The sequence below is a fragment of the Hibiscus syriacus genome, unplaced genomic scaffold (genome assembly GCF_006381635.1).
Source record: "Hibiscus syriacus cultivar Baekdansim isolate YM2019G1 unplaced genomic scaffold, ASM638163v2 tig00110204_pilon, whole genome shotgun sequence".
Taxonomy (NCBI): Eukaryota; Viridiplantae; Streptophyta; class Magnoliopsida; order Malvales; family Malvaceae; genus Hibiscus; species Hibiscus syriacus.
In genome coordinates, this window is record NW_024062626.1 from 1,318,852 (window position 1) to 1,337,376 (window position 18,525).

The 18,525-nt window shown below is 33.5% G+C and overlaps 2 protein-coding genes and 1 non-coding gene across 4 annotated transcripts; all 3 read right to left on the reverse strand.

The window, feature by feature from the left end:
- Nucleotides 1-247: 247 nt before the first annotated feature.
- On the reverse strand, nucleotides 248-6,299 carry LOC120219154 (beta-taxilin-like). 2 transcript variants are annotated; one of them, XM_039216025.1, is made up of 12 exons: nucleotides 6,154-6,299; nucleotides 5,701-5,953; nucleotides 5,397-5,485; nucleotides 4,504-4,612; nucleotides 3,490-3,557; nucleotides 2,991-3,068; nucleotides 2,510-2,574; nucleotides 2,241-2,307; nucleotides 1,948-2,130; nucleotides 1,274-1,330; nucleotides 669-764; nucleotides 248-564 (listed from the first exon to the last, which is right to left on the reverse strand). In XM_039216025.1, exons 2-12 carry the CDS (start codon nucleotides 5,948-5,950, stop codon nucleotides 424-426), a joined length of 1,203 nt encoding a protein of 400 aa, XP_039071956.1. In that variant the 5' UTR covers nucleotides 5,951-5,953; nucleotides 6,154-6,299; the 3' UTR covers nucleotides 248-423. The 2 variants fall into 2 exon arrangements, with proteins under 2 accessions (XP_039071956.1, XP_039071955.1); XM_039216024.1 differs by having other exon boundaries at nucleotides 5,602-5,953.
- Nucleotides 6,300-7,456: 1,157 nt separating this feature from the next.
- TRNAP-AGG lies at nucleotides 7,457-7,528 on the reverse strand. The gene has a single exon. It is a non-coding gene; the product is annotated as a tRNA-Pro (tRNA).
- A 5,195-nt stretch (nucleotides 7,529-12,723) lies between these two features.
- LOC120219045 (40S ribosomal protein S23-like) lies at nucleotides 12,724-14,497 on the reverse strand. The gene is made up of 4 exons (XM_039215897.1): nucleotides 14,395-14,497; nucleotides 13,388-13,541; nucleotides 13,170-13,298; nucleotides 12,724-12,977 (listed from the first exon to the last, which is right to left on the reverse strand). Exons 1-4 carry the CDS (start codon nucleotides 14,403-14,405, stop codon nucleotides 12,837-12,839), a joined length of 435 nt encoding a protein of 144 aa, XP_039071828.1. The 5' UTR covers nucleotides 14,406-14,497; the 3' UTR covers nucleotides 12,724-12,836.
- Nucleotides 14,498-18,525: the final 4,028 nt, after the last annotated feature.

Consider the following 18,525-nt stretch of genomic DNA (forward strand, 5'->3'; position numbering starts at 1 on the left):
TCTTTCTCTTCGTTTAGGTTGAGTTAGGTATTTCTGCTGTTAGTTATAATTAGCTATTATTTATATGATCATATATCTTTCGAATCAATTTAATCCTTAAACTTTCAATTATAATACAAGTTATTTCAATTTAATCTTTTTCTATATTCCTGAAGAAAATTCATGTTAAATAGTGTTATTCTCATGTGGTGTAAATTTCTGGGTAAAAGTAACATAAGTAAAAAGTAGGAAATTATATAACCCTACAAGGAAATCCACCAGCTAAAGAGGTAGTTCTTCACAAATACAATAATGATGCATACTGTTACACCAAATAATATACCAAAATGTGCATACACTCAGAAAATTCTTCAAAAGAGATGCAGTAGCTTTTAGATCATACTTCACATATTGCATCCATATCTTTTTGTCGTACATATATGTTTACATTTGATCTGCCACTGAGTTTGAGCCGTTGGTCAAGCTGGAGCTTTGCTTCCTCTCGGCTTGAAGAGATCGGCACAACGATTCGAGTTTTTCTTTCTGATTCTTTGTCTTCTCCAGTTGTTTCCTCAATCGCTCACGCTGCTCAAGCAAAGATACGAGTGAGTGCTCGATAGCATTTTCGATATAGATACTAATTCTGGTGAATGAATGCTTAAAAAACGACACATTTCAAAACTATTTACCTCTTCCACAAGTTCTATGAGAGTAACATCTGATTTGTCACATTTGCTCTTCAAGAACAAATTTTCTTTCTTGAGTTGCTTGATTGATTTTGTCATCTACATTTGTACATAAAGGGGGGGGGGGGAGTAGGTAACTTCAAAATCATAACATAATAAGCTATTGCGTATGTTAATTAGACTCAAATGTGTCCGACGTGGCTCACACAGGTGTGTTAACTTTTTTCTAAGTTTCTCCCTGTACTTGGAGGATCCTAATATCCCTATTCCAATGTCTAGATATGCATCTGATATGAGTGTTGAACACAAATATTTAAAGAAAAATGAAAAGCCAAAGCAGCATAGGCAACCATTATGTTGCTCCGACTCTTAGTTTTTCTTGAAATGAACATATTTGACACCTGTATGGCTGTATTCAACATGGATAGAAGGATAATGACCCACCAAAAATACCCGTATAAGACACATACATACCCACATCCAACACTCACACCCGAGTCCAAGTAACAAAAGACAACCGCAAATGGCAATCGTAGATATATCAATAGAAAAAGTCAAAAAGTAGAGCTTTGAGGAAAGTGCCTCTCAAGGATAAAAGGTACATATACCTTCTCAATCTCTTGCTTAAATGTTTCAAACATCTCATTGCTCTTTACCAATGCATCCTGAATTAAAAATAAATTCAAACGTCATGAAGATGAGAGAGATAAATATCAACGGCATATCAAAAGGACATGGAAACACAAATCGGACTGCAATGGTGCCGCATCTCAGGCTGAGATTCTCGGCAGTCAATACAGAGAGGAAATTGGAAGAGTGAAGTGCATTCAAGGTCCAAGCATATCTATAGGAAAAAACCTCAAACATGAAAGATGTATCACTCTATATCACTCCGACTCTTCATTTTACCTATAGTATCCATGTCCAAAAAATATTAGCAAATGGGTACGGGATTGCTATCTCGTCAAAAATAGAAAGATAGAGCATACACATGTCCAATACATACTTGAATCTGACACCCATCCTCAAGTCTGAGTAACATAGAGATCACTTCTTAATTGCCTAAAAAGGCATTGCACTACTATTCTGTCAATGATAGCACTTTAAGTAAGATATCACTACTTTTCTGTCGACAAAATACTTCTTAACCGACAACGTTCGAAGTACAGCCATCCGAGACAAATGATACAAACACTCAAATACTGGAAATTCTATTCATCAGCCTAAACGCAAAAAGCTGCGAATGAAACCAAGATGAAAAGTGAAATGGAAATAATTTGACCTGAAACTGTTGGAATTTTTCTCCATCAGCTGTCAACTGCATCCGCAAATTCTTTTCAGTTGCCAATAACTGCGACACTTGCTCAGCATATACTTTCATCTGTGCTTGTTCCTGGATCAACTTCTCTTCGTGTTGCTTGATTTTCAGATCCGAAAGCTGTAGTTCTAGTGCTTTTTTCTTCAGCTGTGCATACAATGCCCGAAACATAAGAGTAAAGCTGACAGTCTTGATAATAGAATTGATTGGGATTTCAATATGAAAAACCTTAGATATACCAGGATGTCAAACCATACCTTCTGCTGATATTGTTGTTCAGAGAGAGCGTATTGATCAGCAAATTCCTTCAACTTATTTCTTAACCTATATATGAACAATTCCCCAAAAAAACAATTACGATTAACAAAAGGGCAGGCACTAAAACAATATAGCACCTGACGGGACAGGCATCCGGTTCCTGATTAAAACAGTCTGACCAACCAGTCCGGTCGGGTTTCTTCATCCTTCAACAGATGTCAAAGGAGGAAAAGAATATAGCAATTTGATAAGATTTCTAGTCTCATACATCTCATTCTCCTTCAGTTGAGATAGGCAATCTTCTTTCTGCTCTTCGAGCTTATTGCTGACATCCTATAAGAGGGAGAAAAATGAAATTAATTGTAGAATATCTAAGAAATGAAGAAAAGGAACTAAAAACAATAAGTTTCCGCAAAGTTATCCAAAGTTGAGGAAACATTTACACTTTGCACATGCCAAAACTCGTATCTAATTGCTTGCTATTAGAAGCAAACACAGACACAAACATGGGTATGCAAATTAGCGCACATATACGGAGAGAGGGATTGTTCAGTTATTTTTTCCTTCAAGTTTTTCCATAAAGGGTCATATGCCCCTACCTTTGTCTGAAAATGCATTGGATATAAATGTTGGACAAGGGTACTTGAAAGAAATAGTGAAGTAACATAACTAGATATTGCCAGGCTAGGCAGCATGGAAGGCAACCCATCCAAAAGATAACCTCGAAAATCAAAATGGGGATATCAAACCTTGATTGCATCTTGGAACCGGGCTGATAAATCCAGTCTTAAGTTTTGTCCTTCTGTTGATACCCGTTTACATTCATCCTGCGAAATCATGAACAAGCCATCAGAACCTTCATAAAAGAAATTATGAAAAACAACTCCAAGATGAACAAAGACCACTTTGTCATGCAAGTTGAAGATTTTGCACAGATTATGTTCAGACGCAGCAATGGGCGATCTCAGAAATTAAATATACTTGCAAGTTGCATCTAACCTAGTGCAAGGAATTCTATGCTTCTGCATTTACTGGCTTACTCCACGACTCACCCCTTTTATCTTAAGAAATTTAGAACAATGTATCTTTAGTAGCTTGATAAATGGCCCAAACCACAAAAATGGAAGGATTATTAATAAAAGGAGACTAATTTCAAGGTCGATCCATAACTCATAACCTTATTCAAACATCAACATACTAAGAAAAAATAAATAAATAAATAAATAAAGTATTCCAGGAGAATCATACCATCAACATTTTGTTTTGACGTTGTAACTCCCTACAAAGTGATTCAAGTTTATCTCGAACAGCAATAGCTTCAACAGAAGGAAAAAGAAAAAAAGAAAAGAGAAAATAAAATAAAATTATTCTCCATCATGTTAAAGATGCATAGAAACGTTTTAATTATAAAATTTTATATAAATGTCAAATTTGCCTCTTAGATATTTATATCATACAAAACTTGCTTGACTCTTAACATGCACCACCTGCATCTAAATTTTAATTGGTCAACAAATCCATGGAATGAAAATATTTGTGCCTTGTGAAGTCAAAAGAATATTCTCCTCATTATAACAATTAAGAAAATTAATGAGACCTCCCATTTTTATAAAAAAAAAACAATTAAGAAAAGAAGGAAAGAAAATGAAAGATTAAAGTGCAATAGAAATCATAAAGGAATAACTCATTACAAGAGACGACACTAAGTTAAGTTTATTGGAAATTGGGTATCATTAGGCCACAGTTCACTACGTCAAGATGGTTGAGAGAATAGTTACCTCTAATCACGTTCATGGAAAATCAACCTTTTTCATTTTCAATCTTTGATACTCAAATCTTTAAGTAAAAGAAGAAATAATATTGGCCGATGTAAATTTTGGATTTGTGACCATAACATGTAGAAAGATGAAATTACATCTACATGCAGAAATAAAAACCAGCATTAAAACTTACCGAATAAGTATCATTCTTGGCAGCATAATAGACTAATAGTAGTTCATATCTATGTTTTTCGGACTAGAATGTGACTAGAATATGGGTGTGTGTCCGACAGGAGCATGTTCACATTTTTGGAGTAGGTCACGGGTATTTCAAAAAAAAAAAAAAGCATCAGAGCAACATAGCTTTACATCAAAACAAATTAGACTACTGATATGAACTGAAAATTTGGCAGAGCAGGGAAGCTAGACCTATATATATTCATCTAATCAAATGGAAGTGACATTTCGGACATCATAACTCATAAATGTTATTTCAACTTACCAGCATCTCTTTCTGCTAGAACTTGTTGATATTTCAAAGAGAACTCAAGGAATTCCTTTTCTGATTTGAATGTACGTTTTGCATTCTTGCGTTTGGTTTCTGTAGTTTCCTGATAATAAATCGTCCAATTAAGACTACTGTGAGTTCACTATATTTGGGTGAAAGCAATATAAGATATGCACATGTAAATAAACTCAGTATAAACTAAGCCTAGATCAACAGACCGACTGTAATATTCTTGAAAATGCGTGGCATAGTGATAAACCATCACCATTGCATGTAAAGAGTTCTTCCAATCATACAAAGGGATCTAAAGAAAATGGAGATATATGAAACACTTCAGTGAAATAGATTAGTGGAGTGAAAAATAAAATTCTGAAATTCTTCAAACCGCTTATTCATCTGACACGACATTCATTTTTTCTCCTAAACAAACATTAGTTAGATCATCCTGGGTTGCGGAAAAAATTGTCATCAAGAAAAAGCATGTGAAAAGGTCAAACGTTAAGAACCGACAGAGGAAAGAAAACAAAGGAAAATATGTTTTCCTTACAAACAATAAATAACTATATGACCACTTCTTTAAAACTTAAAAATAATATTCATTACTCAACTCAAATCAAAGTGGAAGTATATAAAGATGAATATTTGGACATGTCACTGAGATTTGGCCCTCTAAATACATGAAAAAACTTTAAAAAGTTGAACATACACATGTGGGACATACCCATATCCAACACTCACCCGAATTGTAATATCGACTATCACTTGATTGAACCTTTAATATAATAGTCATTACTAAACTCAAACTGTTGATGCTCATACTAAACCCTACCAGTAACTACAAGCATAAGAATTTGAAAGAACTTAGTAAAGTACAACAAACTACTAACTGGTTTTTTATTCTTCAGCAAATCTACGCTCTCTGATGAAGACGAACCCTTCAAAGTAGTCGAGTTCATTTCCGATCCTCCTTCAATGCCTGTGAAAAAACAACCACCAACAAGCACTAAAACCCTAAAAACTGCCCTAACATTCATAAATGAAATTTAAACAGGACATTGTGAATTTTTTTTCTTCAAAAGTATGAAAAATTACATGTTTCTGTACTTTCACGCTCCCCTATAACTTCCTTCACCTCATTGCATTTGACAGCCTCGGAAACCGAATTGCTCGACACGAGACCAACTAATGTACCTTCTACCGAGTCAGATAATCCGTTGAAACCATCCGCCTCGGACAATGGCACAGGGAAATTTATTTGTTCTTGTCCCTCGTTTGCTCCAAACTGACTGGAAATTAAATCATCTTCTTTACAATCAGGTTGCAAAGGCTTTTCCTGTTCAGCAATCGGAGTTTTGGGAGCCAAAATCTCTGAAGCACTCTCAAAAAAACCATCAGGCAATGAATCCACTTCAGGAAGCTGATTTGATTCTGGGTTTTCCATTTTCTATCCAAATTTAAAAGAAAAAGTTCACTTCCGAAGTCTATTAACCAAAAAGAAATGAACCCCATTCAAAACAAGATCTGGGTTTTCATTACAAATAGGGACAACTTCAACCATTATATTGCCAGGGTCTTTTAAGATTCGAACATGTTCAACAAGGATGAATAAAATAAAATAAAATAAAATAAGATACGATAATTTACCAGATATGAAGATGAACAGAGGAAGAAGTTTTGTCGTTTTGATAATCCGTGCTTTAATTGTTCACGGCTTGTCTTTTTTCTCGTGTGAAGTGAAAGTGGGGAAGCTGCAAAATGATCCAACTTCTCTTTGTTCTTGTTTTACCCTTTTTTTTCTCCAAAGTAATCTTTTATTTTATTTTTTGAAGGTTTTTACATTAGACTACTCGATGCAATCAAAATCTTCAATGTTCAGTTTGGTTTTACGTTTTTGGTCATTTTCTTACATGTATTTGTTTTTAATTTGGCATGATGTAAAAATTAATACTAAATTTTTATTGAAAAATATTTTTTTATCTTCTAAAATATCTTAATTATTGATATTTTATTTTTAAATAAAATAATTATTCTCTCGATAAAAATTATTAATGAACTAATAATTAATGTAAAAATTAACATAGTATATTTATATGAACTTAAATATTAATGTGGTATAGTATCATATTAACGATTTTTAAATATTTATTCTAATTCAATGATATCGCGACACATCATTATCTAACCATTTATTTAAATGATAAAATATAAACAATTTTTTTTAGTTTTAGACAATAAGAAAATTTGAACACGAAGGAAAACTATTTTAATATTCAACGAGAGCTCCCTCGAGAATGTTGGTCAGAGTCAATACCGATGGTGCGGTATCTCTAATAAACAATGTCAGTTCAACAGGAGATATCTTTTGCAACAACCAAAATAACTTTATTTTGGGTTTCAATAAGTCACCCGACATTACTTCGGTGCTCCAAGCGGAGTTATGTGATATCTATGAAAGTCTCAAACTAGCATGGTCTCAAAGGTTTTAAAAAAATCTCAGCCTAAATTGATAATATAAATATCTTTAATCTCTTATCCTCGGAAAACCCGGGCAACTCCTACTCCTTAATTTGTACCATCAAACTTTAATCAACAAAATTTGATTTATAGAAATCAATCTTATCCGACACGAAATAACTAATAAAATCACCAAAGAGTTCTCTACATTAGCTAGCCACTTAAAATTTTTCGATGTTGTCCATACTTACTTTTCTGCTGTTTTTCATAGAGACGTTTATAGCCCCATGAATGTTTAGTATCAACTTGATATAATTGGTCTATGTCTCTCCTTATATTTAAAAATATATATATATATATAATAGAAAATAAAGAAAATAATTGGCTTGTTATCCCGCACAAATTAATTAAAAGTAGAATCTTTTCAGACAATGGGCTGTAATAAAAAAAAATTTGTTAAAGCCCAAAAGTTGAGACAAAAATATAGACGTATGGGGCATTCCGAGAATTGAACTCGGGACCTCTCGCACCCTAAGCGAGAATCATACCACTAGACCAAATGCCCGCGTTGAACTGCATTAGCAGTAATATTTATAACAACTAAATAGTAAATTTAGCTGTTATAAAGTCCATCGAAAGCCCAAATTCAATCTTTTAGCCTAGCAAACTTCTCAACGTTTCAGTATGGTTGAGCATAAAGGATTATATTTTAAATTTTATTTCATTTAAATTATGACTATTGAATTTATTTTGTACGTAGTATAACCTTAAATTGAGAAAAAAATATTTTAATCTTTTGACCAATAAAAATTATTATTGATTATGATAATGTTTTTGCGACCATTTATAATATTGATGCGAGGAAGTATAATGACATGATAAATGAATTTAATTAATTTTTTTTATAATTTTTGATCACTTAATTAAAATTTTAAAACGATCCTAGACAATATAAATTTCATTTTTGTTGAATAATGCCATTTCATTAAATAATTGAAGATGGATGTATTTTGGTATTTAATTATAAACAAATAATATATTTACGTTAAAAATTAAATTTTTGAGTCTATCTTTTGATACTATAATCTTTTATTTAAATTAATATGATTCTATTGAATTTTTCTTAAAATTAAATATTTTTTATTTATATTTAATTATAAATATATATTAATAATTTTCAAATAATTTTCCTTATTCATATTCGAATTTTATTAAAAGTTTATAATTCAACATGGCATGTGAACGAGTCATCATAGATAAAAGTTGATATAACTAATGGCCTTGATCCTAAAAATTAGGAAAAATTTTATTTGATTATTATTTTATTAATTACATATATATATCATATTTATGAATGATAATAAACACTGATTAAATTTAATTTATATTATATAGTAATGGATGAAAAGTAACCGATAAGAATTTGGTCTTAAAAATCGAAAAATTCGTTTTAGATCTTGTAGAATTTGTTAAGTGACCTCAAAGTGAATATTATCAACCACTCTAAAATATAAAAACTTGAAAAAAATTAATAAGGACACAATTTTTTTAGATTTTAACATTAAGCCTAATATTTTAAAAGTTTTTAATTAGATCAAACAATTCAATTAAAAAAAACTTTCAATTAAGTCTCTCATTTATTTAAAAATAATAATTATACTCATTTTTTAAATTTCTCATCCAACCTTTCAAATTTATGTAATCTTTAGACAACCCCAAATGGTTTTTGTCAAATTCGATCACTTATGAAAGACGCAGTTATGTTTTGATCATTTAAAGTATTTTTGGATGCTATAATAATGCACTTTAGGTTCAACTTTTTCTGGTGTTATCCTCTAAAAATGGCTATGGCAACCGATGTTTTTTATTTTCATTTCCCAATTTCCTCTGTTTTTCAAGCTTTTCTTCCATTGGCGAAAATTCTCTTATTTCTCTCTTGGTTTCCCCCCCTTTTTTTTAATCAACCATTTTGCATCGGTATAGATTGAAAGAGGGAAAAGGTTGCAATATCTTTAAAGAGATCTGGGAATTCCTTGGTATTGAATTTTTGTCCTGCTATACTTTTGCCTTTGATATGTTTTTTACATAAATTTATTTAAATTCTGGAAATATTTATGAGTTTTTTTTCTGCTTTTAATGAACACATTTCAATTTCAAATCTGGAATGGGAGCTGAAATTCCATGACTTTTCTTGTGTTATGAAGAAAAAAATATTGACAGATGGGAAGAAAACGAGATTGGTTGTGTGTTGTGAAGAAGGCATTTTCCCCCGACTCAAAGAAAGATAAGGTTTAGATAATTTAATTAATAAATTTCAGTCAATAATATTTATTTATTTGGTTGGTAGGACACAAGGTTCTTAACCTTGAGGTTGTGGGATCGAGTCCCGGCATTTCATAATTCGGATGTCTCCTACGGAAGCTGTTCCCAATATAGTATTAAAAGCAGTCTACTATCTTACCTCCCCTTACCCATTACATAAGAGAACAAGGGACAACCATTCCTACTATCTTACCTCTCCTTACCCCATTACATATGAGAACAAGAGACAACCATTTTTCTATAAGTACCTTTTATTTTTAATTAATTTGTTGCTATTACTGTTTTGATTGTAATTTATGGTTTGAATTTTGTTTAATCAGGAAACTTCTAAATCAAAGAAAAAATTGCTTGGCGAAAGCAAGGATTCCGTGCCTGTAGTTTCTTTGCCTAAAAGAGAACCTGAAACGCCTAAACCTACACCCGCTGAATTTGCCAAATCACCGGAAGCTCAAAATGAGCATAAGAAACAGGCCTATTCCGTCGCTCTTGCCACCGCTGCCACTTCCGGTGTTCACATCCCTTCCGAACAACACATATCACCGGAGATAACCACTACTGAAGCTATTCACGTCGCTTCCGTACAAGTCAATTCACTGGAGAAAACCGCTACTGAAGCTGTTCAAGGCAAATCCTCGGAGAAAGCCGCAACTGAAGCTGTTCACGTCACTTCCGTTCAAGGCAAATCCTCGGAGAAAGAAGCCACTGAAGCTGTTCATGTCGCTTCCGTTCAAGGCAAATCCGCGAAGAAAGCCGCCACTGAAGCTGTTCACATCGCTTCCGTTCAAGGCAAATCGTCGGAAAAAGCCGCCACTGAAGCTGTTCACGTCGCTTCCTTTCAAGGCAAATCCTCGGGGAAAGCCGCTACTGAAGCTGTTCACGTCGCTTCCGTTCTAGGCAAATCCTCGGAGAAAGTCGCCACTGAAGCTGTTCACGTCGCTTCCGTTCTAGGCAAATTCTCGGAGAAAGCCGCCACTGAAGATGTTCATGTCGCTTCCGTTCAAGGCAAATCATCGGGGAAAGCCGCCACTGAAGCTGTTCACGTCGCTTCCGTTCAAGGCAAATCATCGGGGAAAGCCGTTACTGAAGCTGTTCACGTCGCTTCCGTACAAGGCAAATCCTCGGGGAAAGCCGCAACTGAAGCTGTTCATGCCGCTTCCGCACAACGCAAATCATTGCAGAAAAGCGCTGTTGAAGCTGTTCACGCCGCTTCCGTGCAACGGAATTCATCGCAGAAAACCGTCACTGAAGCTGCTGACGCCGCTTCTGGGCAACGTAAATCATTGGAGAAAAAAGCTGCTATCAAGATTCAAACTGCATTCCGCGAATACTTGGTATGAGATACTCATTTTATGCATGTCTAATACTCTTATTCGAGTCTAAGTAATATAGTATCGTAAGTAGAATGAAACATGCCATTGATGAACAATTAGTTGTATTTGATGAATGAATCTGTCAGGCAAAGAGGGAATCGGGAGGTTTGAGAAGGTTGGAGAGGTTGAAATCGTCATTGTACCAAGGGCAATCCGTAAAACAAACGACGACTACACTGAGATGCATGCAAACTCAAGCTCGGCTGCAATCCCGGAATCGTGCAAGAAGACGTAGAATATCGGAAGAAAACCAGATGCTTCAGCAACACCTTCAAATGAAACGCGAGAAAGAGCTGGGGGACAAGAATGCATCTGTAAGTTCACATGAATTAGTTATTTTATTTTTTATTTATCAACTATTCCGGATCGGATTTTAACGTTTGGGAATTTAAACAGATGGGATCAGACTGGCATGATAGTAAAAAATCCAAGGAACAAACTGAAGAAATAAAACAGTATAGGCAAGAAGCTGCAAAGAAAAGGGAAAGAGCTTTAGCTTATGCATTCACTCACCAGGTATTGTATGAATACAAATATGTATCTGATACGAATATATTTGAGATATGTATTGAAATGAATGTTTAATACAGCGACCATGGAAGGTGTCTTCTAAAGCAGCGAGTCAGAGGTTAATGGATCAACAGAATCCCCACTGGGGATGGAGTTGGTTAGAGAGATGGATGGCAGCTCGGCCGTGGGAGATGTCAACCTCAACACCTAACAATGCACCACTCAACACTGTGACAGTCTCTTCCATCTCTAACAACGATAATAATAACAAGCCATCGCCAACACCTTCTAAATGGACCAGTCGACTTCCCGTCCGGCGATCACTTCTGAATCCGCCGTCAAAGACAGCTTCCGTTTCATCAGTTTCTAGTAAAATTAGACAGCCAAATCTAAGCGTTACAAGACCCGGAGGGAATGATGACTCCACACGGGATCACCTCCGGAGGCGACAAAGTACCATTGGAGGTTCTTCATCGGTTAGAGAAGATGAGGGCCATGTAATCTCGGCGGCAGCGGCCCCGAATTCTAAGGCGACAACGGTGGTGACCCGAGTCACGAAAACCAGGCAGTCCAGATTGTCGGGTCCACCTAGGCGTAGTGTGATACCGGAGAGAGGATTGCCCCCCGCTGCGAAGAAGCGGCTGTCGTTTCCTCCAAAAGCAAGTAATAATGTGAAACGGTCTGGTCCTCCAACTCCAATGGCGGATAATAATAATACAGTGGTTAAGTACAAGGTGAAGAAAGAAGGGAAACTGAGGAATGGAGGAGAGGCTAGCAGTGGCGGTGGAAAAGAGCTGTTATAAATGGTGGTGGCGGTGGTGGTGATGTAGTGGTAATTATGGATTGAGCGAGCGGCCATTTTGGCCGTTATTTTTATTATGATGGATATATATTACATTACTCGCAGTTTCTAATGGATAGTATTTTTGTTATAAAATCATATTTTTGTTTAAAGTTACAATTTTTTATTTTTTTTATTTCTTCTGTTATAAAATTTAATTCTAAGCTTTCAAAATAAATTTTAAAATTTTAAAATTAAATTTCATTCTTTTTTTTTAACATTATCAGAGCTTGATCATCCATTCTATTTACACTTACAACATTTTATTTAAAAGAAACAAATATCATTCATAATAAAATCAAAATTTTAAAATAAGTTGTCTTAAATCAATAGTCCTGTCCATTACACCTAAATCTAAGTCATTGTGAATAACCAACATTATCCAAGTGATTATTAACTTTAAAAACAATCAAAATGTTACAAGAACAATTTATCAATTAAAACATTAAGCTCGAAAACAAAACTACTCTTAACAAAATAATGAGACTCATTTTAGCACCCCGCTAGATTCAGTGAAAATTGATACAATCAGAATTAATTTTCAAAGACTTGAACTAAACAAACTTTTACTCTGTTGTTGCATTAACAAACAAAGGGACCTTAATTTTATGTGCAAAGTAAATATTGGATTTGTAAAGAATGGGGCTCAATTCTGTAAAACAACATAAATAACATTTGGCTAAACTTTAACATATGAATTTGAAACGAAAAGGGGCAGTTTTCGAGTTGAGATAAATAAGTTCATTACAAAAAATCCAAAACTCTAGGCTTCCAGGGAAGAAAAGTAGTGCATTGATGAAATTGAAAGCTAAATTCTTATCAGTGATCTTTTAAGACCTCGGCTTTTCCTTCTTCTCTTTGAAAAGTACTAGAAGAGACGCACCGGAAACCTTAACGACCTTAAATCTGACTCCGGGAATATCTCCGACAGTATGACCATTTCGTCCGAATCCGGCAATCAATACCTCATCCCGCACCAATTCAAAACCAAGAATGCCATTTAGAGTAGGAAACACCAAAAAAGTGAGGCACCGTCGTCACTTATCTACAACAAGCTATTTCACAATGCCGGTTAATGGAACAACATTTTGGCAACCGAGAAAATATAAACATAAATCAATGAAATTCTCTACTAAAAAGGTGAGTATAACGGTGTGACTTACATTTTCTTCAATATAGTTTAAGCAACCATCATTGGGTACGAAAGCAGCGATTTTCTTTCCATTCTTGATCAGCTGAACAAGAGCACATTTTCGGATAGCGGAGTTAGGCTGCTTAGCTTCAATGCCTATGTAAAAGCCAAATACGAAATTGTACAGTTACAAATTGGATTCAAGCACAACCTGCCAACCATATATAAAGTGCAAATTTATTCTTACATTTTCTCAAGAACTATGCCTTTGGCATGTGAAGATCCAGCAAATGGTTTCTTCCATTCATTTCCAAGATTCGATTTCTTATATGCCTTGTCGGCCCACCTCTGCCTTCTGCGGTGGGTCCTCAGCTTACGACCAGCTCCCATTCCACGAGTCTTCCTGCACAAAGCTCCGTTTTTAAAACATATCTCCAAATAATACAACATGAATCACCCTAAGAAGGCTTAAATAAGGTTGACACTGTTCGATCTCAGGGGGAAAAAACAAAACAAAACAAATAATGTGTGACATTCTGGGTTATCAAAACCAAACCAAATACCATACATACCCAAAACCAACCCGAAATACTACAGTTCAACTCGTTGGTTGATCGATTAAAATATTCTATTTCCTTATTGGCATTCTGAAGTTTTTTTTCCCATCAATTTAGAAATAAAATACTTAATTTTATATTGTAAAGAATATCAAACAAATAAAATTAAACAAAAATATAATTCAGTTCAGTTCAGTTAGAATATTGGCAAATTTTCAAATTACAAACTAAAAACATAACCAATATATTAATAAAAATCAGAACCAAACACTAGGACAATCATGGAGAAAAGAAGCGCCAAATATACAAAATATAAAGAAACGGAATGATTCAAAAGTTCATCAATCGGTTCTTTTGACAAATGCTTTGAGTAAGATCCTGACCCTAATCACAGATACTAACCTAGTTTTTCACATTCCATTGCTGCTTCTACAATTTTACCATTAACCAAACAGGTAATCGAAGACGTTTTCACCCACAAATTCGGCAGTTTTCTCACTAACCAAACACCCAGAATAACAAATGATTGACCCACAAAACATCTAACCGTATAAATCAGATTATAAGTACTATTTCACTGAAATAAACAAAGGGATGTCAAAATTGATTCACAAAGCCAGCATTCTTTTATATGCAATGGTCAACCTGAAACGAGCAAAAAAAATAACAATTTTAAAAATAAGATAAAAAAAATCTGACCCCATTTTCATTGGTGGTGGAAAAGCTTTACTGACACCGAAATCTGAAAGTTAGAGACTGAAGGAGAGAGGACGAGCCGGCTAAAGTGTAAAATGGAAACCCTTTCAAGCGCGGTTGATTTGCCTTTATATATTTCAATTTTTAGGGTTTCGATCGCATTTTACGAATTACTCTATCAACGGTTCAGATTTGAAGTAGAGGAGATGGTTTGTTAGATTACACGTGTCTCAGGCATAGTAAGGTGATGACTAGACAAGATCCAATCGACTGAAGTTAGTCTTATTGTAAAAACATATCACAATCTCATTCGACTTGAGAAATATATTTTTCACACGAATGTGACTCAACTTGAATTGTTGGGTAAAAATATGTATTCGTATCGATCCGATAAAATATATATAAAAAATTATTCAATAAAATATGAATTAAATATTTTTCATTCTAAATCTAAACTCAATCGGACTAGATTTCACAATCAATAAAAGTCAATTAAATTCAGATCTACTTATTTAAAAACAATATTGATCTTATCAAATCAGATTAAGTCAGAAATATATTGAATCCAAATTAAATCGTCATCTCTAATTGTATATTATAAAAAATAAAAAAAATGAGGTAATAAATAATAATATTTTTTTGAATTAATCATTGCTATCCGATCTATTGATTCACTAATCCGGATCGGGTAATACAAAGGCAAGGATGATCCTCCCAACCCAATTTGTTCCATTTGCAAATGCGAAGGTTCGAACCCCGGACCTTACTTAAAGGAATCTAATGTCTATCTCACTAGATCAACTGGTTGTTGGTAAACGATAATATTTTTTAATGTCAACTATGATCTAAATCTAACAAACAAAACTTAAATACGAGAAATAAAAATAATATTAATGCAATTTTAGTTTGATCGGTATCTTTTTAGAGTTCATAAATTTAAATATAAATTTATTTAACTTAAAAAATTAAGAGTATTGCGAACAATTTGAATTTTTTAAAAGTAATTTGAGTGATTACAAAATATTATCAAGAATAAATTATATAATTGATCAATTTCGTTTAAGTTTTATACAATTTTCTTTATTGACTTAAAAAATATAATATTTGAATACTTTCGTTTTTATTTAATTAAGATGTGCTCACCGAGAGTTAAATGTCGTTAGACCTTTAACGAAGTACTGACGTGACACAGTAAATATATAAAATTTAAAAAGATAAACTATACAAATGGTCACTAATGTTTGAGTTAATTTTTGTTATCCCACAAAATTTTAAAGTAATAAATTGATTATTAAAACATTAAATAGTCCATTTGAACAATGATTTTATATTTAATTTACTTTAAAAACTTTCTATTTTTTATTTTTTGTCAAACGCTTCACCATCTCCACTAACGTGAACCACCCTTCATCCAACACCAATCCAACACGGCTTGTTGATCGCACAATGAAACTGTTTGGTGATGAGATGTTTGGAAAAAAATGAAAATTAGAAAATTTTGGGGTAAATTAGATATAAAATAATTGTTTAAAGATTCATTTGATGTTTTAGTGACCAATTTGTTACTTTTGAAACTTCTTTGGGAAAACAAAAACAGAAAAACTTAATCAAATATCGTGACCATTTGTGCAGTTTACCCTTTTTAACTTTATATATTCATTGTGTCATGTCAGCAACCGTTAAAGGGGTAGTTAACCCTCAATTATCACATCTTGATTAAATAAAAACGAAAGTGATCAAATATTATATTTTTCGAATTTAATAAGAAAAAATGTACAAAACTTAAACAAAAGTGATCAATCATGTAGTTTACCCTATTATCTATTAAAAAATTTAATCTACAACATATAAATATAATTGTTCAAACTTAATTTTTGTGTGTGAAGAGAACAATATTTCATTGAAAACACTTAAATAATGAATGGCCCAACTCAAATCTAATAATTAATTTAGAAGTTTTAATTATTTTTATAATTTTTTTGGTACTAAATATAAATTACACCAATTATGGGTCAATGCTCACCTCTACCGATTATTACCGAGGGTGTTTAACCTAGAAAAAAAATAATGATAATTTTAATTTACATAGTGTGAATAATGGACAAAATTATTCGGATATTGTTACGATTTTTTTATCTAGTGTATGAGCAGAATTATTTTTTTAAGTAGAGTAATTATTATAGTGTACATTGCTGGTCGTGCAGATGATACATTGAAGGTCCTAACTACATGTATATGCGAAAGTTTGTAACATTAATTTATTCTTTTAAAACGGTCATTTAAAAAAAATTGAGTTTTTCTTTCAAATTCTCATTTGGTTCCCAAGGAAGTGTATGGAAATTGAGCTTATTTTTCTCAGGTGTAATTTTGGAGTAGCATTTGATAACGGCGGTGTTATTCTTCGTGGCCGTGTTCTCATCGGAAGTTCTCCACAAGCTTTGAGAAGATTGTACGGAGATTCCGGGTACTATTAAGTGTTTTCTACTGATTTACTTTTTCAATATCATGAACTTTGTGTGGTTGAATTGAAATGCAAAGAACATTATGCAGAGAAATTTTGTTAATCAATTTTTTTTTTTTTATTTCTGCAGGTGAATAGAGTGCTCCAAAGTGAGCCTACTTTAGCAATATTGATGGAATCCTAACGATTTATATCGACGACAGTATTTGTTTAGCTTTTATTTGAAGATGTTATGTTTAAGTTACATATAATTATGGTTTGGTGTATCAGTTGTTGAAAACTATGAACTTAGTTGGCATTGTTTGGATCCAATTGCCGAAGCCAAAACCTACACAACATTTTTTGTAGTATGAGTGTTACTTTATGTCATTGGTATAGTTAGATGGCTGTGTGATTTGAACAGGAGATGTCCCAGAAACTAAGACAGCGAAGGAGTTAAAGTGAACCTTTGGGAGTAAATATTATGGCTTCGCAGGTAAATGTTTAGGATTTCTATATGAATGTAGAGTTTTCCATCTTTGATGTCCGTGTGTTTGACAAATGGATTGTTGCCATTTTCTTGTGATGCAGGTTGCACAAGGTCACTCACCTTTTATAAATTTATTGAAGAAGTTACTAGATATTGACTTTCAATGTGTTTTTGATTTTGACATATCTGAGTTTAAATGATCGTCAAACCTTGCAGCATATTTACTTGAATCACCTTCTTCTATTTTAGATTTTGATTTGGATGTCTGCTTATCGTCTAAGATGTTAAGGAGGGGTATTTGAATGAATTAGCAACTTGGTAAGCAAAAATTGAGATTGTTGTTTTATGAGGTATGGAATTGGATTGTATGCAAGTTCACTGTGCAGTTTGGATTGGTAAAAAAGAAAATCAAAGAGTTACAATGAGGATGACTTTGATTCTCTTCCATATTATTGAGTGGTAGTAAAGAAGATGAATTAGAGGAGTAAACCGTGGAGTTGCTAAGTTCCCATTATGAGGATTTTATAGTTCTACGAGATATTTTAGGTTTTTGTTCTTGGTTTTATTGTAGTGGATAAGTTGGGTGAATCAGAATCAGAATCTAATCAAATATTATCATGTTTTATGACATATTATTTAGAATGACCTGTCTAACTGAAAGGAAGTGATTTGTTTAATTTCTCTGTCGAGAATATGGAATCCTATTTCTTTTGCTGCTAAATCTCTTTTCTCTTGAATATTGACATTGGTAACAAACTACCCCATGTATTTCTCAGTTAGCCCATATTTGCTAACTTTGTCGTCTCTAAGTCAGATTTGAGAACGAACTCATTATTGCCATCGGAAAGGGGGACCCTGCTTTGATGATGTCTGAGTATGGTTCCAAGTAAGGGCTCAAATGTAATGTTTAGGTCCGTAAAACTCCTGATTTTCATAGCATATATTGTTAGATTATTCGGAAATATATATAGCTAAATTGTTTGGTGATAGAAAAGTTTAGTCATTCAAAGAGTTTGCGGCTTACTTTGAGAACATAGACCCTGTATCTCAATATAAGAGATGAGCAACTATGCCACTGTCAGATAGGAAGGCGCCGATAGTGCCAAGATATGATGTTTCATCAGAGAGGTTTAAAACAACATTTGTTGTCCGTGATCATGTAGACTGGGGCAGGGACATTCAGGTATTTTGCTTTTGTTCTACT

What these genes read in the sequence shown, in the direction of transcription:
- LOC120219154 (XM_039216024.1), bottom strand. Translation starts at nt 5,950, where the DNA reads ATGGAAAACCCAGAATCAAATCAGCTTCCTGAAGTGGATTCATTGCCT. An exon ending in TGCTGAAGAATAAAAAACCA is followed by an intron (nt 4,613 to 5,396) that starts GTTAGTAGTTTG and finishes ATTTATTATCAG; the next exon opens with GAAACTACAGAAACCAAACG. An exon ending in AACAACAATATCAGCAGAAG is followed by an intron (nt 2,131 to 2,240) that starts GTATGGTTTGAC and finishes TTGTATGCACAG; the next exon opens with CTGAAGAAAAAAGCACTAGA.
- LOC120219045 (XM_039215897.1), bottom strand. An exon ending in AAGGCATAGTTCTTGAGAAA is followed by an intron (nt 13,299 to 13,387) that starts ATGTAAGAATAA and finishes TTTGGCTTTTAC; the next exon opens with ATAGGCATTGAAGCTAAGCA. An exon ending in TAAACTATATTGAAGAAAAT is followed by an intron (nt 12,978 to 13,169) that starts GTAAGTCACACC and finishes GAATTGGTGCGG; the next exon opens with GATGAGGTATTGATTGCCGG.